At 48.8% G+C, this 25,559-nt stretch overlaps 1 protein-coding gene across 2 annotated transcripts in view; it reads right to left on the bottom strand.

Annotated features, from left to right (window-relative positions):
• Positions 1-305: 305 nt before the first annotated feature.
• The window catches only part of SEMA5B (sema domain, seven thrombospondin repeats (type 1 and type 1-like), transmembrane domain (TM) and short cytoplasmic domain, (semaphorin) 5B), a 52,403-nt gene continuing 27,149 nt past the window's right edge, over positions 306-25,559 (bottom strand). The window contains exons 6-21 of one of the 2 annotated variants that reach the window (XM_006884230.1): positions 24,642-24,855; positions 22,841-23,126; positions 17,776-17,911; positions 16,515-16,722; positions 16,202-16,409; positions 9,544-9,661; positions 9,216-9,397; positions 7,434-7,577; positions 7,100-7,247; positions 6,734-6,959; positions 6,302-6,520; positions 2,493-2,663; positions 2,270-2,419; positions 1,354-1,398; positions 665-870; positions 306-464 (exon numbers count right to left, since the gene is read on the bottom strand). In XM_006884230.1, coding sequence (XP_006884292.1) covers positions 306-464; positions 665-870; positions 1,354-1,398; positions 2,270-2,419; positions 2,493-2,663; positions 6,302-6,520; positions 6,734-6,959; positions 7,100-7,247; positions 7,434-7,577; positions 9,216-9,397; positions 9,544-9,661; positions 16,202-16,409; positions 16,515-16,722; positions 17,776-17,911; positions 22,841-23,126; positions 24,642-24,855 — 2,820 coding nt within the window. The remainder of the gene's footprint in view (positions 465-664; positions 871-1,353; positions 1,399-2,269; positions 2,420-2,492; positions 2,664-6,301; positions 6,521-6,733; positions 6,960-7,099; positions 7,248-7,433; positions 7,578-9,215; positions 9,398-9,543; positions 9,662-16,201; positions 16,410-16,514; positions 16,723-17,775; positions 17,912-22,840; positions 23,127-24,641; positions 24,856-25,559) is intronic. The other variant, XM_006884231.1, reaches the window with a different exon arrangement.

Raw genomic sequence — 25,559 nt, 5'->3', positions numbered from 1 at the left:
CGTGCCCAGTAGGTCTGCAGCCTAGATATGACAGGGAAGTAGGTCAGCATGATGGTGGGTCACAAGGAGGCCATGAGAGACTTAGGTGAGCTGTAACAGCAGCCACGTACCGGTTTGTAGCCAGCCCTCTCCCCCATGGTCACCGCCAGCCACAGCTTTCTGAAACCAGATGGGACCTCCACAAAGTAAGGCAGCAAGTTCGTGGACTACTATGGAGAGAGAGGACCAAAAACGGCCCCAGTATCCCATCGCCACCTGCTCTGTGTCTTAGGAAGGCAAGAAGCCCAGGTCCCGGGATGGTGGTATCAGCTGTTGGGGAAGCACCGTTGTCCAGGCGAGGCCTCGGGCCGGAAGCTGGGTTTGTTCAGCGGGCTTGGGTAGTAGGTGGTTGTGTATACGTTGGTCTGCTGCAACGGGTAGAAGTTGGCTCTGTCATCGGGGATCAGGTTATTCTTGTTCAGGGTCTGTGGGAGGAGGAAGGAAACACAGAGGAAGGGTGAGGAGTAGGATGAGAGGAGAAGCCAGGGCAAGTAGTGTCAGGGCCAGTCAGAGAAGAGCACGGTTGTTCACACCACCACGGGTCCTGACGGTCCAACCCAGCTCTGACCACAAACCTCGCCCCCTCCACCCTGCCTTCTGCTTCTTGGCCCATTTGAGCCCCTACCTTGAACTCCATAGGTGTGTACTTCTCATTCTTAGGTGTGCCCCCGCCCTTGTAGTGCAGGTGGTTGGGGGTGGTGGGATGGACGAGCGTGGACTCCTGGGACTGTCGCTGGCAGTGCTGACAGGATAGGTACACAGCCAAGGTCAGGAGCCCGGAGCCCAGGAAGCAAGAGACACCGGTGGCCACCAGGTGGATGATATTGAACCCTAGGAGAGGCAGAGGCTGGAAGTGAGAGCTGGGCCATTATAAGGGGCTGAGACTCTGGGTGGGCTGCCTCCCTTTCTCAGATTAAAAAAAAAGAGAGAGAAAGAGGCATAAACAGTAAGAGGAGGCTCTGACATGTCCAGGAAAGGGCTTTGAAGCCAGGGCCAAAGTAAACAGAGAGGCTGGGCAGCTTGTCACTGGGGAGTTCTGTCACTTGACAACTGTGGCATTAGCTAGAGATAGCAATCAGAAGGTCTGCAGCCTGGTGAATCTTCCTTGGATACAGACTAGATGACAGTCTCCTAGCTGGGAGTCATAGCGGATCTGACTGGAGACCCTGTTCCCATGGCCTCAAAGCAGTGGGGACTCCAATCAGGTCTGGTATCTGGAGGAGGTGGTAGAAAACATCCAGGTTTTGGAGTGGGGATGGTCTCTTCCCTGAGGAGTACAAGGAGGATGTCACGGGGTGGGGTGGTTCTCTTTACCTCCACAGCCAGTGGCCTCCTCCATGCTGGACGCTGGCAGGATCACTGCAAGAAAAGCAGAGAGTAATCAGGGGAGAGGAGATGGGAAGGGTCCCTTGGGGGCTGTGTGTGGCTCGGGGAGGAGTTCTGCTGCGCTCTGGTGGCATGGCCCACAGGGAGAAGTGCTAATAACCCAGGGGCGGCATCTCTGGTAGTTCCAGCCCACCAGCTGTCCTGCAGAAGAAAGATGGGCAATCTCCTCCTATGCAATTTACAGTCTCAGAAAACCAGCTTCAGAGTGTGCTATGAAGCAGTTTTGACTTGACAGGAACGAGCTTGAGGGTTGTTTGTTTGTGGTAGGTCAGTCGGCAGAGAACTATGGGATCTGAGCCTTTATGTCCTTTTGACTTTATCCAAACTTCACTGTTGTATATGTTGTTGTGTACCACCAAGTTGGAACCTACGCACAGAGGATCCTCCAGTGGGTTTTCAGAGGCAGTAACAGGGCAGGCTTCAGAGCTGTCGTACATAGGGCAGCTAGAGTCACAGGCGACTCGACAGGATGTAACAACAACAAACTGCACAGGAGGAGACTGCCCATCCTTCTCCCTTGGAACAGCTGGTGGATTCGAATCATGTACCTTTGGGATTGTAGCACAGCTTCTTACCTCTAGGCCACCAGAGCTCTCTCCTGATTTCAATAGAGCTCCCCTAAAATGGTTTAACCCATGAACTAGATGGAAAATGACAGAGGATTGAAGAGAAAGAGAGAGAGAGAGAGAAGAGAGAATGAATGTGGGTATGCAGGCAAAAATCTGAGCTGTCTGTTGGCATCACTCACCCTGATGTTTCTGACACTTCCTCAGAAGTCATGCTTTAGCATGGGGACGAAGGTGGGTCCTCAGGGTGGGAAGGGTTGGCTGATGCAAGGACTTACCAGGAATTTCACTGTAGGGACAGGGGCGACTCTGGCTGCTGTTCCCGGCACAGGAGGTGGGCCCTGGGACCAGCTCCTCACAGTTCCGGCTGCGGCTCTGGGTTCCATCCTCGGTGCACACGCTCCACTCAGACCATTGCGACCAGCCCTCTGTGGGTTGGGATGAGGTTAACCACCCTGGAGCTCTGATGGAGCTCCCAGCCCTGGGTGACACAGCCATTACCTGGGCAGGGCTGTGTGGCGCACAGTGCCTCCTCCGTGTGCAGGCCAAGACAGATGTCTTCACCAGGGGAGGGCGCAGGGCTGGTGCAGGAGCGTGTACGCTGGTAGTGGCCTCCGCCACAGGAGGCTGAGCACGGAGACCACGACGTCCAGCAAGACCAAGCTCCCCGGACTGCAAGGGGGAGCAGTGAGGAAGCAGGGCTCGAGGCCACCTTCCCCCCTCAGCTCAGGAGGGGCCACATGGACCTTAACTTCTAACCCACACAGTCAGTCCCACTCAGCACTGCCCCTCTTCCAGTTGGGGAGTGTCCCCGGCCTCAGAGGAGACAGAAGAAATGCAGGCTGCATCAAAGAACCCAAGATGAGTGAAGCCAATAGCATCTCAAAGTCAAGTTCCTTATCTGGCCAAACTAAATGTTAGTGTTAAATGCCATGAAGTCAATGACAACGCATAGCAACTCTATGAAGGACAGATCTGAAGTCTGTCTTATCCTGCACTATTCTCACTAATGCTTGAGTCCACTGCTGTAGTCATTACATCAATCCATCTTGTGAAGGATTGTCCTTTCTTTCTTTGACACCCCCCCTTTCTCAGCACAACGTTTTTCTTACAAAGACTAGCTACTCTTGATAGCATGTTCAAAGAATGTAAGATGAATTTACACCATCCTTGCCTCTATGGAGCACCCACAGGAGAGAGGAGAATCTAACAGGAAGAGTGGGGAAAGGCCCTGTTCTATGGGTGTAGCTGCTGAATTCATGACAGGAAACTGCTGAACACAGTGGGTAGGAGAAAGAGGTCATCAGGCAAAGAGGTCTTTTGGTCTGGAGGTGGCCTTGACAGGTCTAGAACTCTCTTAGATTGGGCTTTTAGGGGGAGGGTGTTTCTCCAGGCAAGGGCTGATATAAGTCAAGGACTGTTTACACAAAAGATTGCCTGTACATGTATTCACAAAATGGAATACTATGCAGCTCTAAGGAGCAACAATTTAGAAAAATGCTATATAACTTGGGAGAGACTGGAGAACATTATGTTGAGTGAACTAACTCAGCCTTGTAAGAACAAATACTGTATAAGACCATTATTGTGCAAACAGAAAGATAACTAGTAAAATACGTATGTGGCCTCAAGGGTGGTAGCGGTGGGGCCACAGGGGTGAGGATGGGTAGGGGTGAAATCACAGTGTTGCACCATATGGTGGGTGCAGGGAGAGGGTAAAAAATGAGAAAGATCCCATGGAGACCTGAAAAGACAGGGTAATGATGGGCATAGTCCAATGATGATTAATTTTATAAAACATTATTGCATGGGATCAAGAGACAAATTGCACTGAGAAAGTCTGTTGGGGACATCTCCAGAGTACAGAATAGCAACAGTGCCAGTCTGGAGACTAACATGCTCCTGATCCAGGCCATGATCTTTGCAATTAATGTGTTATAGATCAGAAAACTGGACAATGACTAGAGACGATAAGAGAACTAATGCCTTTGAGCTGTGGTGGTAGGTAAGAGTAATGACTATACCATGGACTGCTAGGAGAACAAACAGGTTCATGCTTGAGAGGGTGAAACCAGGCTGCTCCTTGGAGGCAAGGATTCTGAAGCTCCGTCTGATATACTTTGGGCATGCTGCAAGGAGGGACCTGTCCTTGGAGAGGGACATCACTCTTTGGAGGGTAGAGGGACAGTGCAAGAGAGGACTCTGGATAAGATGGATTGGTTCAGTGACTGGGGTAATGGGGGTAGGTATGCCAGAGACAATAAGGTTGGCTTAGGATAGAGCAGGGTTTGGAGTTGTTGTACATAGGATCACTGTAAGTTGCCAGCAACTCAATAGCACATAATAAATACCACAATTCAGGAAATGATTGTATGAAACACAATGTGATTGGAGAATAGTGTGTATGGCCTGTGTATAAACTTTGTAAGCAAACCAATATAAAATAAAAACATTTTAAAAATTACTTTTACATTCTTTTATTATATTGTGTTTCATATGATCACTTCTATACACTGTGTTTTATAAAATCACTCACTATTGTTCTATGCCTACTATTATACCATCTTTTCAGGTCCCCACTGAAACTCTCCTGATTCCTTACCGTCCACCTCCCCACCCCCACGGGCTGCCAAGCTCTGTTAACCTAGTGATCCTCCCCTCCTTCCATCCCTCTTCTCCTTTAAGACTTTTATACACATCTAGTTATCTTTCTATTTTTATAATAATGGTCTTATGCAGTACTTGTCCTTATGAGACAGTTCAATCAGCATAATGCCCTCCAGATTCTCCCATTATATAGTATTTTACGAAATCATTGCACTTGCATACTGCAGTATTCCATTGTGTAAAAGTACCAGTTTCTCAGTCCATTTGTTTGTCGATGTTGTTTTATGTGCTGTCGAGTCACCTGCGACTCATAGCGACCCGATTTACAACAGCCCTAAACCCTGCTCTATCCTGTGCCAATCTTATTGTCTCTGATACACCTACCCCCATTACCCCAGTTACTGAATCAATCCATCTCACAGAGCGTCTTCCTCTCATGCGTTGTCCCCCCACCCTCCCAAGCATGACGTCCCTCTCGAAGGAGTGATCCTGCCTTGCAACATGTTCAAGTATGTCAGATGAAGCTTCAGAATCCTTGCCTCCAAGGAGCAGGCTGGCTTCACTCTCTTCAGGATGAACTTATTTGTTCTCCTAGCAAGGAGTCCATGGTAAATTCAGTACTCTTCTCCATCACCACAGCTCAAAGGCACTAATTCTCTCTCATCGCGAGATGTTGTCCACCTTTCTGAAGCATAGCAAGTAATTGAAAAGACCATGGACTGTATCAAGTGCACCTTAGTCTCCAGACTGACATAATTGCTCGTCAGTACTTTGGAGAGGTCTCTGTCAGCAGACTTTCCCAATGCAATTCGTCTTCTAATTTCCTGGCTGCAGGTACCAAGACTGTTGACTGTGGAGCCAAGCAAACTAAAGCTGCTAACAATCTCAATCTCTTCACCATCTATCATGATGCTACCAATCGGTTCAGTGGTGGGAATCTTTGTTTTCTTATGTTGAACTTCAGTCAATATTTAAGACTGTTATCCTTGACCCTCTGTAGCAACTGCTTCAGGTCCTCTTCAGTTTCAGCAAGCAGGGTTGCATCATCTGCATAATGCAGATTGTTGATGAGTCTTCCTCCAATCCTGATACCACGTTCCTCCTCATAGAGACCAGCCTTCCAGATAATCTGTTCTGCATATAGATTGAAAAGATATGGAGATAGGACACATCCTATGGTCCTTCCCAATTTTGAACCATGCAGTGTTTCCTTGCTCTGTTCTGATGACTGCTTCCTGGTCCAAGTATAGGTTTTGCATTAGCACAATCAAGTGTTCTGGGATTCCCATTCTTCTGAGTCAGCCACAGTTTGTTGTGATCTACATAGTCAATGTAACACAGACATTCCTCTGGTACTTTCTGCTTTCAGCCAAGATCCATCCGACATTAGTTATAATATCCCTAGTACCACGGCCTCTTCTAAACCCAGCCTGCACATCTGGCAGTTCAGATGTGCAGTTCAAGTCGTCTTTGGATTATCTCCAGTAGAATCTTGCTTGCATGTGATATCAGTGACATCGTTTGATAATTTCCACCCTCTGTAGGATCACTTGTCTTTGGAATGGGAACAAATACGGATCTCTTCCAGTCAGTTGGCCAGGTGTACACACAAAAACGATATACACAAATTCTGTATGCAAGCCCAGATAAAACAATTTTTTTAGATATAAAAGAATATAGAAACGAAAAAATAATAAGAGTACCTGGACAAGCCTGGGGGTTGCAGTCCTGGTATTCGGCCGCATCGCCCACACAGGGCAGGCCCCCACTGCGGGGCTCTGGGTTGGTGCACGTTCTCTTGCGGACACGAAAGCCCAGCTCGCAGTCCCGGGAGCAGGATGACCAGGGGCCCCAGGCGGCCCAGCCCCCGTTCACCACGTGGGGAGGGGCGCTCCCGCTGCGCAGGAGATCATCCACCAGGGCTGGGGAGGGGACCGGCCTCAGCAATGAGGGTGCCCCCACCCTGCCTTTCCATCTCACACGATTTCCCCTTTCCTTAAAACCAACTGTTTGCACCCACCAGTAAGCCTCCCTCCAGGCCACCATCACCTCTCTCCACCCCTTTCCACCCTGTGCCCCCACCCCATCGCTCTGGTGTCTAGGAGGGTGGCCGATGGGGAGCCTCAGCGGTGTACCATCGGTGTCGCAGGCTCCAGAGCCGTCCGCTGGACAGGTCCTAGTCTCTGTCCTCCTCTTGCCGAACTGCAGGCCGTGGGGGTCGGGCAGGGGCGCGCGGCACGTGAAGCGGAAGCGCTGCTCCTGCCGCGCCCCGCCCTGCGTCACGTTCACGGGCAGCCAGGGCGTCCAGGGCGTGTTGCGCCGCACCTCGGGGCAGCCTTCAGGGTTGCAAGTCTTGAACTCCTTAAGCACCAGAGCAGGTGGTGTTTTATTACTTCCCAGGCACCAGGTCAGCCCTGCGCCTCCCGCTCTGCTGCCTGGCCCCAGGTCCTCGTGTTCCCCGCCTTGCACCCCCTACTCGCGCTCCCCCACACCAAACCCACCACTCCACAGCCTGGACAGGAGTTGCCGTTCTCACAGGACCGACGCCGAGACTGCACGCCACCCCCACAGTTACTGCTGCACTTGCTCCAGGAGCCCCACGATGCCCAGAAGATGGGCACTGGGCAGGGGGTGTTTTCGTTACAGAACCTGAGGGTGGGAGGGAGGTGAAGGCGCTGTCACCGCAGGGAGCAGGAACCTCCTCCCTGACGAGGTCACGGGGGAATGAGAGTCCACAGGATCAGGGGGAGAATCCAGGCCACTGTCTAGCACCCCCCTGGGAAGTTTGCCCTCTGGAGTGAAGATGTACTCAGAGGCGCACACCGCCTGGCTCACCGCTCCTCTCGGCTCTTGCCCACGCAGATGCGGCCACCGTGGCGAGGTGCGGGGTTGCTGCAACTTCGCTGGCGGACCTGGAAGCCTATTTCACAGGATGTGCTGCACAAGGCCCACGACGACCAGGGGGTCCACGCCCCGTTCCTAGTGGAGACACGGGGGTGGGGTGGGGAGAAGACCCTTTGAGCCCTACCTTCTTCGATCTAGTCCACTTCTGGGCCACTGCATGTTTGTAATTGTCAGGAAGTGTTAGAAACTTTTAGCCTCTAGTAGGATATACAGAGCTCTGGTGGTCTAGTGCATAAGGAGTTGCACTGTAAACCCAAAGCCAAGCAGTTCAAATCCACCAGCTGATCCTGGAGAGAAAGATGGGCAATCTTCTCCTGTGCAATTAAACTGCCTCTGAAAACTGGCTGGAGGGTCCAGCCATGAGTCGGTTTTGGTTCTGATTTGATGGTACACAACAACAATAACAAATGATGGAATCTATAAGGAACTGCAGTGCTCCTTCATCTTTCTGGTGATTTGAATCCACCAGGAGAATCCTCAGGAGAAAGATGGAATGTCACTTCCCAAGGGTTGTACAGCCTCAAACAACTGATGGAAGGTCAGCTATGAGTCAGTTCCAACTTAATGGCAATGAGATATACATATACAATTTGATCCTAAAAACAATCTTATACAGTAGGAATATAATCATTATCCCTGTTTTACAGATAAAAGTGAGGTATGGGCAGTTCCTGTACCTTGCCTCAGTGGTAAACTAGTAGAGACAAAATTTGAAAGTTTGAGTCAAAGTAGACAAATGTGATTGGTTGTGAGGCATGTGGAGCATAGAATGGAGGAAGAGTGTGAGTTTGAGAAAAAAGAGTGGCCAACCAAGAAGGTGGGAATTAAGGCTTTCCATTGGAAAGGTGAGGGGTGACCTTCTCTAAAGATGGGGCTTATTCCTCTAAGTGGCTGTTGTTAGGTGGTGTTGAGATGTTTGTGCCCTTAGCACCGAATACAGCGCTGACATATGGAAGAAGGTTCGTAATACACACTGGAGGAGTGAGTGAGAAAACAAACTTAATTTGCCTGAAATGACCTGGCTAAAACAAAAAACCCAAACCCACTGCTGTGGCGTCATTTCCAATTCATAGTGACTTATAAGACAGAACAGAACTCTTCCAGGGCATTTCCAAGACTGTACATCTTTAGGGAAGCAGAGCAGTTAGTAGATTTGAACCACCCATCTTTGATCTGGCAGCTCATTAGGCCATCAGAAAACAAAGTTATTTGAAAAAAAATGTGAAACACCTCATAAGGATTAAGTGTCACTGCAATCACTGTTTATTGAAGCTCTTGACTCCAAGTAGTGTGCAAGCTGTTTACCCGCATTACCTTATTTAACCCTCCCAATAATTCTCAGCATAGTTACAATGACCTTCACTTAGACCTGATCTGAGTGGTCAGGCGGCTTGGCCAACATCACAGCTCCAGTGGCAAGCCAGAATTGGCATCAGGTCTATCTTGACACTGTCTTACGCTTCAATGTTTACGACGAATAGACTGATAGGCTAAACTGATTCCTATAACAATCCAGCCCTCTCTTCGCACCAAGAGCAAAGGCACAGGTAGAAACTTCTGTCACTAGAGTGAAAACTTCCCCTGAGCTCATGCTTGTTGCATATCCAATCTTCCACACAGCCCTTAAGCAGTTTCTGTCCCTCCATGCAAACACCAGAGGATGCACCATCCCACCTTCCCTCCCCTCCAGTGCAGCCCCATCTCCTCACATACCTGGAGCAGTTGGCGATATGGATGGCTGGCCCCAGGCAGTCACGGCCCCCACAGCGGGGTCGGGGGGAGTCACAGGCTCGGGCTTGACACAGACAAGAGCCTGAGTTGTCTCCATCTAAGTGCTCACATGGTTGCCATGGTGACCAGGGACCGAAACCCCCATCTCGTGTCAGGTCTCGCACCTGTGGACACATGTGGGAGGCAGGAGACCTCTGTCACAGAAGCAGAGAAGGCACACAATCCCAGGGGACTCTGAGAATGCTGGTAGGGAGTGACAGCCTGAATGGGGTGGAGTGGCATGGGGCAGGGGGCAGGGAAGGGTTCTCACAGGACACGCTGTGATGTTCTGGGTCCAAAGGCTCATGTTGGAGCTATCCTCAAGCGTGCTGCACCGCTGCTGCTTTCCGTCCCAGCCGCAGTAAGGGTCCCGTGCCCCAAGGCAGGCCCTGCCAGACAAAGGTCCCGAGACTAAGCCAATAGGCATCCTGGCCTCACCTGCATCCCAAGACACACCTGGACAGTCCTCTTTGGGAATCCCTTCCCATCAATAATAACATGCCAATAATAATAATAATAATAATAATAATAATAATAATAATAATAAAAACAACAACAACAATAATAACGAAGCTCGCTCTGATGGATGGCCTATTGCTAAAGAGTTGTGCTGCAATCCCAAAAGCAAGAGGTTTGAATCCATCAACTGCTCCATGGGAGAAGGATGAATGATCTCCTTCTATGCAATTTACCGCTTCTGCAAACCTGCTGGAGGGTCAGCTATGGGTCAGTTCCAACTCGACGGCACACAACAACAACACCACTACTAAAACAGCCACAATTAAGTTTGCTGAGTATTTACAGCATGCCAGAAATTAATTTACCAGCATGAATTAACATAACAACCCAATGAGGTAGATACTATTACTATCTCCAACATGGGGAAACAGAGAGCTGACCAAGGTTTCAAACTGCTACCCTGTAGTCCACACCTTTTCAAAAAAATGCATTGCCTTTCCCAAGTCTGAGTGCTCACTCCGGAGACACAGGAGTGGAGATGGGCAACAGGAACTCACAAGGTATTGCCCCTCCCACTGCTACACCCTAAATGTCATTCTTCAACTCTGCCTGCCCATGAGAACAGCCAGAATAGCCTTTTGAAAGTAATGATACCCCGGCCCACCTGGAGGAGAATCTCAGGAGGTTTAGGTGGGTTCCAAAAAGCTCCCCAAGTGATTCTAATGGGAGGCAGAGTGAGAATCACTGTGCTCCCCCCAACCTTTCAGTGGAGAAAAGAGTTACCAAGGGGAAGGAGGAGACTTCCCCAGATCACATGACTCTATGTCTCCTAACGTCAGGCTCGGCTTTCTCTTCATGTTTTTGTCTCCCAGCTGGACACTGTGTCTAATTCCACACGATGAGTGAATGAACGTGGGTCCACCCCTCAAAACACAGGGACATAACCTAGGCCATCCACACTGCTTGCCCTGCTTGCTCAGTGGATTAGTGTTAGAACAATAAGCTGGCCAGGAAAGGGGTTGATGTTCCAGGCCGCCTTCTCTGGCCTTAAGGGCTGATCAGGAATGGGCAAAGCGTGTGAAGATTCATACACCAGCAGGAGCTCAAATATCTCAATTTACCATTGTCTCAGTCTACAATTTCCCTTCTTCCTTTATCCTTCTGAGTTACTAATTGTATCTTTCAGGTTTTTTTTAACAACAAAAATGAACCTCTCTACTGGTGGTATCTCAAGAAGGAGGGAAAAGTCCACAGGAAATGTCTGAATTAGGAGTTGTTGTCCACTGCTAAGCAAAGAGCATTAGATGCTGGAGCTTGATGGAGGGCTCTCACTCCACAGAGGGCCCAGTGCCGAGCCCAGTGTGCACCTTGAATCCATCCCCTCTCTGCTACTTCCTCCCTCTTCTGATCAAGCCCTGTTTCCTTGTAGCAGTACGCCTGGTACAGAGGGCCCAGGAGAGCACTGAGGGTAGAAGCACAGACATCAGAGGCTTTGGATGAGAGAGGAGGTAGACTGCAAAGAGAGTGAGGAAAATAGCAGAGGTGGGAGATATTGGAGGGGTGCAAACTATCATGGAGTTTGCAAAGGACCTTCTATGAGAAAAAGAGGATTTCTATATACTAGTAAAGGATGTCAGGGACTAAAAAGCCAGAGGATTGCAGCTTTAAATGTGGTCTGGATATTTTTTCCTTGAAACTTTGAATAGATGTTTCCCTGTCAAGTAAGTTCTTTATTTTTAGTAGAGCATGTCAATCACCAGAGAAAAAAACGGTGATGTGAAAAAACTGAGACAAAAAAGGCAGAGATGCCCATGTCTCCCCAGGAGGTCGAAGAAGACAATGCTGAGCCCTGCTTGAGTCCAGCCTGTGTCCTGACATAGGAGGTGGTGCTTGGGGCCTCCGTTCCTGAGGGCCTCACCAGACACTCTGGCCAATGCAGGAATCCAGAATACCCCTCTGTAGCCCAGAAAATGGTGCCTATTTTATTCACTCAAAGGTAATTTATATGAGTAAAATAATAGGGATGTGTTCACATTTTCATCTAACTTTGATTTGGGGGTATATTATGAGCAGAATCTTCCCCAGAGGTCATCATGAGAATGAAAGCAATAGGTGTACGAAAGTAGTCCCAGCAATGTGGGAATCTTAGATTCTTCTCTATTCTCTATTCTATTTGGACCACGCAGGCTGCTAGAAAATGCAGCTGATCAAAGCCCATAATTGTATTTCTTCCTTTTAGCTTTCACAGAAGGGTATCAAACTCTAGAGTGTATTTATTTAACATTTTATAAGCAATTGGAAAAAGGTTAGCCACCGATAGTGGTTACTTGTTTTTGTTGTGTGCCATTGAGTTGGAACCAACACACAGCTGACCCTCTAGTGGATTTCTGAGGCTGTAAATCACAAGAGCGGAGACTGCCCATCTTTTTCCCTCGGAGTAGAGGGTGGATTCAAACCCCATGTCTTTAGGTTGTCAGTGCAAAGCCTTATCTAACAGGCCACCAGAATACCCTAGTGATTAATAGTAAGAATAAGATTGTAGCCATCAAAAACAATCATCCACCTGCAGAGAAAGTGGGTAAGCACAGAACATTCGCATCACCTTCCACAAGGCAAAACCAGAAGATGCTGGAGGAGTGTAATTTGCCTCATGCTATTTCTTTCAGCTGAGGCCTCAAAAGTTCTAGAGCAGCAGTTCCCAGTCTGGACAGCATATTAGAATCTCCTGGGGAGCTTTTAAAAAGCCCAAACAAACAAACCCTGCCTAAGTCTTGGCCTTTTGGACTGCAATCAGCGCAGACTCTGGAATCTTTTACAAACTCCCCAGGTGATTTTAATGACAGCTATTGAACTGCTGTGCCAAGGCCACTTTTGTGAGGATTCCCAAGCCAAGAAAAGTGTCTTATCTTTCCAATTCACAGCAGAATAGAGGGGAGAAGAGAAATACCAAGTAGATGCTGCTGAGCCAGCCCTTCTCAGCTTCCCTTGCTTCTTCAGACTTTCCAGCTCTCAGTTAAGACCCAGAGAAGACACAGGAGACCGGATTCCTTCAGGACACGCCTGCCCAGCCCCACCCCTGGCAGTCAGTCTGAGGGGAAACTCCCAGGGCCAATGCCTGATCCTCTTTCCAGTACATAACTAAAGAGGATCCCTGTTCCTCCCAGCTCAGGAAGAGCCACATTACTACTTTTAGACAAAGGCTACTTCCAATCTTGCCTAGCAGGATGTGCTCTGAGGCACATGAAAGCTCCAAGCAGAGACATAAAAGGTATCTCTGACTACAGGCATAGCAGCCCTTTTGGAGGTCTTCTCTTAAAAGGAGTCTTCAGACAACAGAACATCACCATGTTGTCTTTTTTTTTTTTAAATTGCAGAGTCTTAAGCAACCATTATAAAAGGGTACAGGTTTATTCTGTGAGCTTCGAGGCAAGATGGAGATGAACGGTAGAAGTCGGAAGCAGGCAGATTCCAGTGCCTTGTAGCAATAGCTGCCTCTCCATGGGAGCTGTCCCGGGTATAAGACCTTGCAAGTCAGGCCAGTACTTAGATGGGTCCAGCACTCTGTCAGGGACGGAGGTTGGGAGGAGACAGCCACTAAGGCACTGTCCAAGGTTCTGAAGGAGAATGGGTGATTCCTGCACTCAGAGGGCAGGCAGGGGAATCTGTGAGTTGAACTAGAGGGTCCCCAATTCAACTCAAACTCATCCTCCCCGGATGAGTTTGGTTCTCAAGCTCTTCCTCATGTGATTCCTGTTCTCTCTCTGGTCAGACCCAGGTTCTGTCATGCTCGTGGGGCTGTGGGTCACCGGAGTGGAAGGAGGGGGGTGGAGACACCCCTGGATTCTGAACAGAGGAAGCCTGCTTCTTTTGCTTGCGACTCTCTTGCTTGCCAGCTTGGAAGAAATGAGTTAAAAAGCATGAAATGTCTATCTTAGGATAGACAGCAAAACCCTGTGATGACATGAATTCTGATATGATGTGATTAGCAGTTGGCTCCCAGACTCCCCAGAGTTCATGGCATGATGGCTGCACCTGTCTGCTCTTGTTACTTTATTAACCTTGTAATAATATGACCCCAAAGACGATATTTTCTTATTCCACCTGTAACTTCATGGCAAGGTTTGCACTCTACATGAAGAAATCTGATCCCAAAGCCACAGGGACTAAAAGTATTAGACTTCAAATTCTTCTCTAACCTTCCTGCTCTACCTGACTTACACAGCAGCCACACTACGCAACCTCTCCGTCCTTCCCCTACAGAACCTGGGTCCTAGGAAATGTCCCCAGCATCTCTCCTAACTTTTGTCCAACTGCAGACTTTGTTATGTCATATCTGGCCGAAGCAGACACTAGCTCACTTCAGTAGGAAAGGGGTAATCATCATGTTCTCTGCTCTCTGCTCTTTTTAAAGCACCTCTCCCCACTGTCTTTCTACTCTCCTACTCAAAGATCATTTTGATTCAAGCAAAAATCCTCCCTCAACTCACTCTCCAGAGCAGCTTCCCATCCTTCCCCTCCACCAACCCCCTCTCAGGGCAGAGGATCAGATGAATGAGATATCAATCACATGCAGAAGACCCCTTTGTGCCTTGGCCCCCTGAGAAGCCTGGGATACTGTGTTTGCCTTCAAAGATTTGCCAACTCTGCGAGAACAAGGCAGATGGAACAAGTTTAATGACACTACAAGAATAAAAGAAAAGCACAAGATATGAGGATATATTATCAGCAGGTAGCCTGTGGTTCATTGCCAAGCAGTGGTGTGTGTAGACCATGTCACAGATTCTGAGACTAGAGAGTCTGGAGGCTCCTAACAGTATATGTGGAGATTAAAAAAAAAAAAAGACATTAAAGCCAGTTGCCATACAGTCGATTCCCCTCATGGCAACCTCATGTATGTCGGAGTAGAACTGGACCCTCTAGGACTTGACAGCTGAATGTTTTGGAAGTAAATTGCCAGGTCTTTCTTATGAGATACCCCTGGTTTGATGCAAATCTCCCACTGAGTCCATTAACCATTTGTCCATCCAGGAACTCTGAACAGGATACTAGTTATTGCTTACGATCTGCTAGACTAGGCACTTCATATTATTCTCCATCCGTACAGCGACTGTCTGAGTGAAATAGCATTTGTCCCATCACAACTGGCTGCCATCTTCCTGATAAGAAAGCAGAAGCTCAGTAGATTAGCCAACTTGCTCAAGACTGTACAGCTAGTAGATATCTGAACTGACGTGGAAACCCAAGTGTGTGTGATTCCACCACCCACACTGCCTCTATCTGTACGTCAGCTATAGACCAAGCCGAGGTTTCTCTCCCTGTCATGGGAAGCTTTGAGGGGAATGAAAATGTGTTAGGGCTCCCTATCATTGAAAGCTTTGAGGGGAATGACAATGTGTTAGGTCTAAACTCATCTTCCCCCTTCTTACACCAACAACTCTGAAAAATGCTCTAACACGGCTGGTCGTAGCATATGTTTGGCTGACGGAGCTATGTGTTGGGGCTGAAGGGAGTCTGCCAGAACAGCACCCCACCCCACATACACTGCCATACCATGACCATGGACAACTCAGTCCTTACCCTCCTCCGCCCCCAGGCCCAGTACACCCCACTGAGGTTGGAGGACAACCCTTGGCAGCTGTGATATCATTTGTCTCCTAAACCTTGATGACAGATGGGCACAGCCAGGGGGAGTTGAGTTGCAAAGGCCACAGGAGCACATGCCGCTGTGGCTATGCCAGCTAAAGTCAGCGTTTTGATTATCATGCAAAAGGGGGTGGGGGGAATGAAGCCTCAAGAAGCACCAAAGGCCTGTGGCGCATTTCCATTTGGCTTTGGACTCCGTTTTTGTTTCTCCCCAGAAATACCAGCACCACTGATGCCAAATTGTGAATCTACATGAAACTACCATTACCAAGCGGTGATTTCAAGCAGTTGGGAAGCAAATGCAACTTCCCCACATGGTTCCTCAGCTCCAGCCCACTCTGCAGAGCTCTTTCTGGCCCTTCTAAGGAAGAAGGGAGGATGAGTGGCAAAAAGTTAGCCCTGACTTGAAACCTCTGCTCCATCTGCCCTCACAAAGGGGCTGCTGTTTTTATGAGAGGGTACTAAAAGCTAAATGCTTTGGTCTGAAAGATAAGGACCTTTCTGAACTGATGGGACTGACGTTGACAACAGGAATAACACCTACCCTTTGCCAAGCATATACTCCCCCAGGCAGTAAGCACTTTATGTAGATTACCCCAATTAACCTTCACACAAAATCTTTGCAAGATGTTTTATGCGAGGAAAGCCATAGTTAGGAGAGGTTAAGTGACTTGCCTAAAGTCACACAATTGGAGAGGAGGCCAGGATACTATGCAGCCTAATACCAAAGCCACTTGGCTTAAACGCCATCTCCCAGGTGATTGGCTGGAGTGAGCCGAGGGGTGGGGACGGGAAGGGAGGCCGGCCCACCAGCGGCGCCAGCTTACCTTTGGCTGCGGTAGGCGGCGCACCTCTCCAGCGGGACGCGCAGCACGCCGTCGCTGAGCCCCACGAAGAGCGCGCGCGCGCTGTGCAGGATCCGCAGGCTGCGCAGGGGCTCGCGGCGCCCGGGCGGCAGCACGTGCAGCTCCTCCAGGTAGCAGCCGCGGAGGCTGCGGCTGCCGGTGGACAGCGCCTTCAGGATGGTGCCTGACTCTGCAGGGACCAGACGCAGGGGGCCTGAAGGCCCAGATCTCGCAGCCCTGCCTCTGCTCCTTCACCTCCTCCCCACCTGGATCCCAGGGTGCCCGGTTGGCTCACCTGTGCCAATGTACAGCACGTGGTAGAGCGTGTCTTTGGCCTGCACAAGGTCCACCACGAGGTGTGAGAAGCGCACGCTGTCCTGGGTGACACAGGGCTCCGGGGTGACGGGCTGCACAGCCTCGCTCATGAGGAACAGGCGCTGAGCGTCCTGCAGGCTGCGCTCGGTCAGGTTCTCATTGGGGCCCACTTCAGGCAGAGTCCCGCACTGCCACGGGGAGGAGGGTCAGGTGAGCTCCTGGGGCTACTGGGCCACAAGCTCCCCAACCCTTCCAGATTGGAACCCAGGCCACAGGCAGAGTTCATTTCTCCAATCCTCTCTTCCCCCCAAAAGAAGTTCCCACTGGTTCCTTTATGTCGCTTTCTGTGGAAAGATATCCCTTCTTTGGGAACTAAGAAAGATTGAAGCCTTGGAGATAAAGCGTAAAGGGGCAAAACAGGCTGGCTATCTAGAAACAACATTTGAGTGTGGATAGAAGTTCCCTGAGAGTTACAGTGTTTCACCTCTCTCCACATCAAGCCTCCTGCTTTCTAAACCAAAACTGACGGGGAAGTCCCATTAATTGAGCACTTGCTACATTTTGTCATAAGTCAGACTTGACCCATGGCAAAATGTAGTAAGTGCTTAATAAACAACAACAACTACCATATCCGCGCTACCTGGCAACCAACCCTGCACACATCTGCTGGGAGGATGGTGTTACCCTGGAACTCCTAAGAGAAGAGGTTGAGCGACTTGCTCAAGGCCACACAGACTGGGCCAGATCTGGGTCAGAATTGTGGCCTGTGTGCCCTGAGATCTTTCTCTGCTCCCTGCTGCGAACAAACTCAACCCCGTTTCAGCCCCTTTGGCCTCCCTGACTGGACACGCTCACACCATTGGTGGCTGCCCTTAACCCTTCCCACTGGCATAGCCTCAAGGCATCCATACCTATGCTGGGAAACTCCAGCTCAAGTCATCAGACCCTGGCTCTTAGTTCTCTAAGTCAACACTGAGACAAGTTGTGGTGCCACCTCCCTGCCTCCCTGGTGGTGTGGGGGTCACATTTAATGACTTCCATCCTCCCATCCTCCCTCCTTTCTCCTCTCATGCTCTCAGGTTACCACTTTCTTCAAGGAGCCACCACCGACCCTTGAGATGGGTACAGACCAGCATAAATTACTTTTGGCATTTGTCTGTTCTGAGCAGTCGGGAAATCAGCTTGTGTATGAAAGTCAGGGAGAATAAATATAATTGAGAGGGGAAGAAGCAGAGCATTACCTGGAAATTGGGGATGGGGTTGGCGATGGGGAGCCAGGCAGCCCTGGGGTTGTCTTGGTAGCGAAAAGGGCCATTGAAAGCCTGGGAGATGGCACTGAGGTTGAAGGCGCAGACAGCAGAAGCTGCAATGCTGTTTCTGAAAGGCAAGAGAGGGCAGGATGCAGCCTTTCCCGTAGGCTTCTGCAATTGCCAGCAAGGGTTGCTGTTGAGGTGATTCCACTCCGTGGGGACCCCGTGTGTCAGGGCAGTACTGTGCTCCACAGAGTCTTCAGTAGGTGATTTTTCAATAGTAGGTTATCAGAGGCCCTGGTACCTTTCTCTTAACTCTCACAGTCAGCTCTCCCATCCCAGCATGGCACAGCTCCAATGCTTACTAAGCATCTCTGATGAGCCTGTTCCCTTCTGCACTATGGGCTGTCACAGGAGGCCTGGACACATCCTCAGAGTCTGGAAACCCTGGGGAAAGGCCCGCTGCTCTCTCCCCTGCTGCCACCTCCTCTTATTGATTGAAAGGTTAAAACAAAGTTAGACGTTTTCAAGCATTTTAGAGCCATAGCAAGAAACAGATACCATAACTCAGCACTATGTGTGTGTGTAATGATTTTCATGAAACACCCTTACTAAGTACATTATACTCTGATTTTTTCCATCTTTTTTTTATGCGCACATGAATGTGTATTTTAAACCTGATTGCCACAGCCCTGCTTTATAGGGGAGCACACAACACAGGACCCCAGTGACCTTTAAGACCCCTGTATCAGTCACAGAGTTCCCTTTCTTAGGAGTCTGGTCTGAACAATTTACTGAGATGACACTACTTTCCCAAAGCCTTCCAGATCTGCACTCTGCACTGACTCCTTCCCCTAATTGTCCACCTCTCCCCCCTCTGCCTGGTCTCTGCTCTATAGTCTTTTATCTGGATGCTGCATGGCTCTACTGGCTGGTTTCCCTGAAGCCTGTCCTGTCTACCCTAATCCATTCTCCACACAGCAGTCAGAGCAATCATTTCAGAATGCGCATCTGAGCCGGTCACTGGAATGCTTCAATCCCTTCAATTACTTCCCTTTGCTCGTAAGATAAAGATCAAAACCTTCCACGTGGTCTAGAAGGTCCTTCAGGACATAATCCTCTCTATCTCAACTCCTCAGCCTCCGCTCCACTCCTCACAAGGCCCCTTCCACACTCAATAACTCTCTTCTGAATAACGCCAAGCATTTCTTTCCACTTCCCTTTGCACATTCTCCCACTTTCTTTGTACATTTTTTTTTCTCCCCTCAGGTTTGAAAACTCTTCTACTTTTGTTAATTTCTGCTTCTGTTGTTTTCTTGGCTGTGCAATGGAATTCAACTATGTGAATAATAATAAATCATAGATAACATTGAGAAGAATGAGAATCCCAGAGCACTTAATTATGTTCATGCAAAGCATGTACACGGATCAAGTAGCAGTTCGAACAGAACAAGTTGGATACTGCATGGTTTAAGATATGTCAAAGTGATAGCCCTCTCCCTACCTATACAATCTATATGTAGAGAGAATAATTCAGGAAGCTGGATTGTATGAAGAAGAACATGGCATTAGGATTGGAGGAAGATTCATCAACAGTCTACACAATGTAGATGGCATAACCTTGCTCAAAGAAAGTAAAGATCCTAAGCATTTACTGAAGAAGAATAAAGATTATGCCTTCAATATAAGTGACACCAAGAAAACAAAAAATCCTCACAACTGGACCAATAGGTAATTTAATGATAAATGGAGAAAAGATTGAAGCTGTCATTGATTTCATTTTCCTTTGCAGTCACAATTGACACCCATGATAGCAGCAGTCAAGAAATGAAAAGACTTGTTGCATTGAGAAAATAAGCTGTCAAGGCCCTCTTCAAAATGCCAAAGAGCAAGGATGTCAGTTTGAAGAGTAGGGTGCACCTAACACAAGCTGACAGGCAACTTGATGACAGATGGAAACAGATTGAAACTATCAACAACTTAACCTTACTTAGATCCAATCAGCATACTTGGTACCAGCAGACAGGATATCAGAAGACATACTGCATTAGGAAAGTCTGCAGTCAGGGACCTCTCTAAATTCCTGAGGAGCAACAATGGCATTTTGAGCTCTATTGTGTGCGTGATTCAGGTCATGGTCTTTTAATCACTCCCTATGTATCTGAGAGCTGGATAATGAATAAGGATGACAGAAGAAAAATTTATGCCTTTGAGTTGTAGTGCTGGAGTGTACGGATTGAACTGCCAAAAGAACAAACAGGTATGTCTTGGAGAAAGTGCAGCTAAGTACTCCTTGAAGGCAAAGATGACAAAGCTTTGTCTCAGACACTTAGGGCATGTTGTTAGGAGACGCTAGTCCCTGGAGAGGGACATCATGCTTGGAAAGGTGGAGGGTCAGTGAAAGAGAGAAAGACCCTCAACCAGATGGGCTGACACAGTGACTGCTGCAATGGGCTCCAGTATATGAGAAATGGTGAGGATGGTTCAGGATAGGGCAGGGTTCAGGTCTGTTGTTTATACGGTTGCTATGGGTTGCACTTGACTCGATAGCACTTAACAACATACAACAACGACACAAGCCATAGTATTTTCATAGTATTTGTATGCATGTGAAATTTGGGCAATGAGTAAGGAAGACTGAAGAAGAATAGACACCTTTGAATTGTAGTATTGGCAAAGAACATTGGATACATCATGAATTGTGGTATTGGCAAAGAATACTGGAAACATCATGAGCTTCCTAAAGAACAAACAAATCTGTTTGAGAGGAAATGCAACTAGAATGCTTTTCAGAGGCAAAGATGGTGGAACTTTGGCTCACATACTTTGGGCCTGTTGTCAGGAGGGGCAAAAAAGACATCATGCTTGGAAAAATCAATGAAAGAATGGAAGTCCTTCAATGAGATGGTCTGACACCGTGATTGTAACAATGGGCTTGAACAAAGTGAAAAGTGTGAGGGCGTCACAGAATAGGGTGAAGTTTTGATTCGTTGTTCCTAAGGTCGCTATGAATCATAGCTGACTTGACTATACCTAACAGCATAGTAACCTTGACCATACCTAAATTAGTTCATTCCTATTTATTCTGTAGTTATAATGGCCTGTGAAAAATGCTCTGGAGGTACAGTAATAAAGCTTTTACTCTCTACCCAAAATGTCACTGATTTGAACACACCAGTTGCTTTCTAGGAGAAAAAAAATGAGGCTATCTGCTTTGTTGTTGTTAGGTGCCGTCGAGTCGAGTATGACCCATAGCGACCCGATCATTAATTCCTGACACACCAGAGCCCCTACAGCAGTCACTGTGTCAATCCACTTGTTTGAGGGTCTTCCTCTCTTTCACTGACCCTCCACCCTTCCTAGCATCATGTTCCTCTCTAAGGAAGAGCCCCTCCTGGCAACATGCCCAAAGTATGTGAGGGAAGCCTCATTATTCTTGCCTCCAAAGAGCACTCCAGCTGCACCCTTTCCAAGACATATCTGTTCTTTTGGCCGTCCATGGGATGTTCAGTGCTCTTCTCCACACCACAGCTCAAAGGCATCAATTCTTGTTTGAAGCAGTTGGATTCCTATCATGGAAACTTGCTTACAGCAATGGAAATCTTAGGGAGCCATTCTATTCAGTCCTATAGAATTGCTGAGTCAGAACTACTATGACAGTGGATTTTCAGCTTATGACTTCCTCCAGGAAGACTTCAGTGATTAACACTCCTCCATCCTGACACAGACTTGCTTGCACATTGCTGTTCTTCTTTTTGAGCACTCAATAAGCACTTGCTTAATAAACTATTTACGATCACATCAGTGTCCTCATTTTCCTTACTATCACTGCCTCCAGCTGTTGCTGCACACCTTTTGGTGCTTGTGTGGCCTTAACCCTGGTGAGCCAAGTTTACGGCTCATGGTCTGTAGGTTGTGCTGCGTGTCTGTATGCCTGGCTTGATTGGTTTCTCTGCTCCTGCTTCCCAACCTTAGTCTCACCGCCTCAGACTGTCCTTCTTCCAATGTCATCCAATGTCTGCTACGTGATGCCCAAGGTAAGTAAGTCCATCGATGTTTCTGATGTGTTTAAAAATATCCCTGCACAGAGTCCTGTACAAAACAAGCTTTCCTCACTCTTCGCTGCCCATATCTCATTCTCTATAGTAAGGTTATCTGATTGAGATGATTGTTGTGTACCAACGAGTAGGAACCAACCCACAGCTGACCTTCCAGCAGAGACATAAATCACATGGGAAGAGACTGCCCATCTTTCTGCCACAGAGCAGCTGGTGGATGTGAATCACCTATCTTTGGGCTGGCATCACAGTTCCTTATCACTAAGCCACCAGAGCTCCCCTAATCTGACTGGGTTAGTCTTTATACAGAAGAAGGCTGTCCACGTGGAGGCTCATGATCTTGGTGAACAGCATTTCTCCTCACACCCGAGTGACGTGAACCAAAACCCAAACCTAACCTGTGCCGTCGAGTCCATTTCAGCTCATGGTGACCCCATGTCTTCAGAGGAGGCTTGTTCATAGCGCTTTCTTGGCTTAAATCTTTATGGGAGGCTAATCCCCAGGACTTTCCTTTGTGGTGCCCCTGGGTGAGTTTGAACTGCCAACCTTTAGGGTCATAGTGGAATGCACATTCTTTGTGCTACCGCAGGGACCTTTAGAAAACCTATTGGGCTCTAACTCTCAACTTTGAGCTGCACAATGATTGCTGGGAGACCCCAATGATTAGGTTGAACAAATCATGGTCACCTGAGGTTGGGAGGGACTTGGAGGCCAATCTCTCTGAGCGCCCCTGATGGACCCTTCCAGGGTTGTTACCTCTCAACCAAGCATAGTTTACTCAACCCTGCAAGCCCCTCCTTCCTGGAGCTATAATCCATCTCCTCTGAGTCTGGCCACAGCTGGCCTAGGCCTGCCCGTCACAGTGACCCAGAACAAGGCTCTGTCCTCCAGAGGCAGGAAGCCTCAGGCAACTCCGTGTGAAAGGCTCTACACACCCGGTCAGCAGTCGACCTGGCCAAACACCACCCCCCACCCCACCCCCGGGACCAGGGACTCACACATTGGTGGTGAAGACCCCGTAAATGAGGTCCTGCTCAGGCAGGTGGAAGGCACTCTGCAGCTCGTTGTAGTAGAAAGGGACCTCGCCTGGGCGGGAGCAGTTGAGCCGGGCCTTCATGAACGTGGTCCACGTGTCCTCCAGCAGGAAGCGGCCCCCCACGTCGTTTTTGCACACGCGGGCCACTCGAGAGTATACGGTGCGCCCACAGTCATGCTCCACTGCGTTCTCCCGCAGGAAGAAGTATGCAAACAGCCCGATATCATAGGCTGCCACGAAGTTAGGTTCTGAAAGAAAAGGAACAACGAGAGGTGGGGGGGGGGGCATGTCAGCAGGGAGAAGGGACGAAGGTCAGGAGGAACTGACCACTTCTGTTTTCCCAGATGGGCACTCTAAAACCCCCACCAGCTCGGTGACCTGCTTCACACTAGTCCAGTTCCTCCTTCTAATACTAAGTACAGTTATAATTATAGCAAAACTAAGCCAAACCTATTACTGCCAGATTGATTTTGACTCAGCAACTAGAGAGCAAAGTACAACTGCTCCAAAAAGGCAGACTGCGTCATCCTTCTCTCACGAGGTATCTGGTAGATTTGAACAGCTAACCTTTGCCCATGTCGCCATGGCTCCCAAGTTCTAATAATTGTTATTGTTGTGTATCATAGAGTTGGAATTAACTCATAACTGACTCTCTGGCACGTTTTCAAAGGCAGTTAATCGCACAAGAGAAAAATACCCATCCTTCTCCACAAAGCAGCTGGTGGCCTCGAACTGCGTGCCTTTGGGACTGTAGCACAGCTTCTTGCCACTAGGCCACCAGAGCTCCCTAGTTCTAATAATAGTTGATATTTATTATTGAGACCAATTTCTGTGTTTCAGATCTTATTATAAATGTTTTATAGGAATTAAACCTTTTGATCTTCATAATGACCTATGATGGGCTCTGGTGGTGTAGCCCATAGAGAATTGAGCTTTTATCCTAAAGGCAACGCCTCTCTAGTGGTTCAAATCCATGAGCAGCTCCAAAGGAGAAAGATGGGCAGTCTCTTCCTGTGTGATTTACAGCATTTGAAATTCTGCTGGACAGTCAGCAATAAGTTGATTCTTGACAGCAACAAGAATGAGAATGACCAGATAAATTGCGAAGTAAATACGATTATTATCCCCAAGGAAGTACGATTATTATCCCAAAGTAAATACAATTATTATCCCAACTGAGGGAGAGATTACTGGCACAGCGAGGTTAAGTAATTGCTCGAAGTTATACAGCCAGTTGGTAGAGTACCAAGGATTCCACACTGGATGGACAGAAACATTCACAGTGCCCTACTCCTACTATCTTTTTCCCTCCTATAGCTTTTTTCCCCCTAATAAATTCCTAACTCTTTCTCTTCCCTCAGAGTTTGTCTTTCCTGTTTTCTGGATCCTCTCGTGGCACAGTCTGCAGGGAATTGTACTGCTAAGCGAAGGATGATGTCTTTCTGGTGGTGTGAATCTAGTAGCTGCTCTGAGGGAGAAGATGGCCAATCTTTTATGCAGTTTTACAGTCTCCTAAACCCTGCTGGAGGGCCAGTTATGAGTATGTTCTGAACTTGAAGCCAATGGAAGCTGATAGGTGAACTGGGAGCCAGGGCATCTGTGTTCCCCCCCAGGCCCCCCACTCGATGCTGTAGTTCCTGAGCAAACATCTGCTCTATTCAAGGTCTCCCCTTTGTGCAAGTGTGAGCCCAGGCAGGAGGAGGCCTGGAACAGGGTCAAGCGAGTTTGTCCAGGCCATACCCCTGGGGCTGGACCCTCCTTACCATTGAGCCACTTGGAGTTGTACTGGGCAGTGCGCAGAGGTGGCCCACTGCCCAGGCTGCGGTAGATGGCGGGGTCCCGACCTGAGAAGTCTATGACGGTGGCCGCGTAGAGCTCCCCCTGGGAGGAGATGACCGCTGTGGAGTTATGGCGTGGGTCGTAGGGACAGCGGGCGACGCCATTGATCTTCTCGATGATCCTGCTGAGGTTTCCCACCTGGGGACAAGGAGTGAAAGGGGGAGCTTTTCTCTGAAACTGTCACTTCTTTCAAACCCAAATTCCTGCTCTCTCCTGGGCCCTGGTATCTCTGGATTACTTCCCTCCTCCAGCTTTCTCACTGCCTACCCTGCAGCTCCTCTGAGGGACAAGGGGGGGGGGTGGAGAGAGAGAGAGAGATAGAGAGTCCCTCCAGGAGATCCAACTGCCTCTGGCCTTGTTTCCCAGGCTGGGCTGCCCAATAAACACAGGTGGTTGTTGCTGTGAGGTGCTGTCCAGTAGACTCATAGTAACCCTAGCAACAATAGATCTGACCCCGGTCCTATCCTGTGCCATCCTCATCATCTCTGACACACTGGAGCCCAATGCTGCCGTCACTGTGTTAATCCATCTCGCTGGGGATCTTCCTGACCCTCCACTTTCCAAGCATGATGTCCCTTTCCAAGGTATAACCTCGCCTAACTACATGTCCAAAGTATGAGAGACAAAGAAGCTTTCTCGTCCTCGCCTCCAAGGGGCACTTCTGTCAGCCAGGACTCATCCCGATCCTCTGAACAACACATCTGAACCTTGCCCTAGCCAGTGCCCTCCTCACCATCTCTGACATGCCTTTTGTGACAGGACCTGTGTCAGTGCACTCCAGGATCTTTCTTTCTCTGCCTCTCCACCTTTCCCAGCATGACGCCTTTTTCCCAGGACTGGCC

This window comes from Elephantulus edwardii, unplaced genomic scaffold (genome assembly GCF_000299155.1).
Source record: "Elephantulus edwardii isolate Elephantulus edwardi_28Jun2011 unplaced genomic scaffold, EleEdw1.0 scaffold00032, whole genome shotgun sequence".
NCBI classification, from domain to species: Eukaryota; Metazoa; Chordata; class Mammalia; order Macroscelidea; family Macroscelididae; genus Elephantulus; species Elephantulus edwardii.
This window is presented reverse-complemented; position numbering and strand designations above follow the sequence as displayed.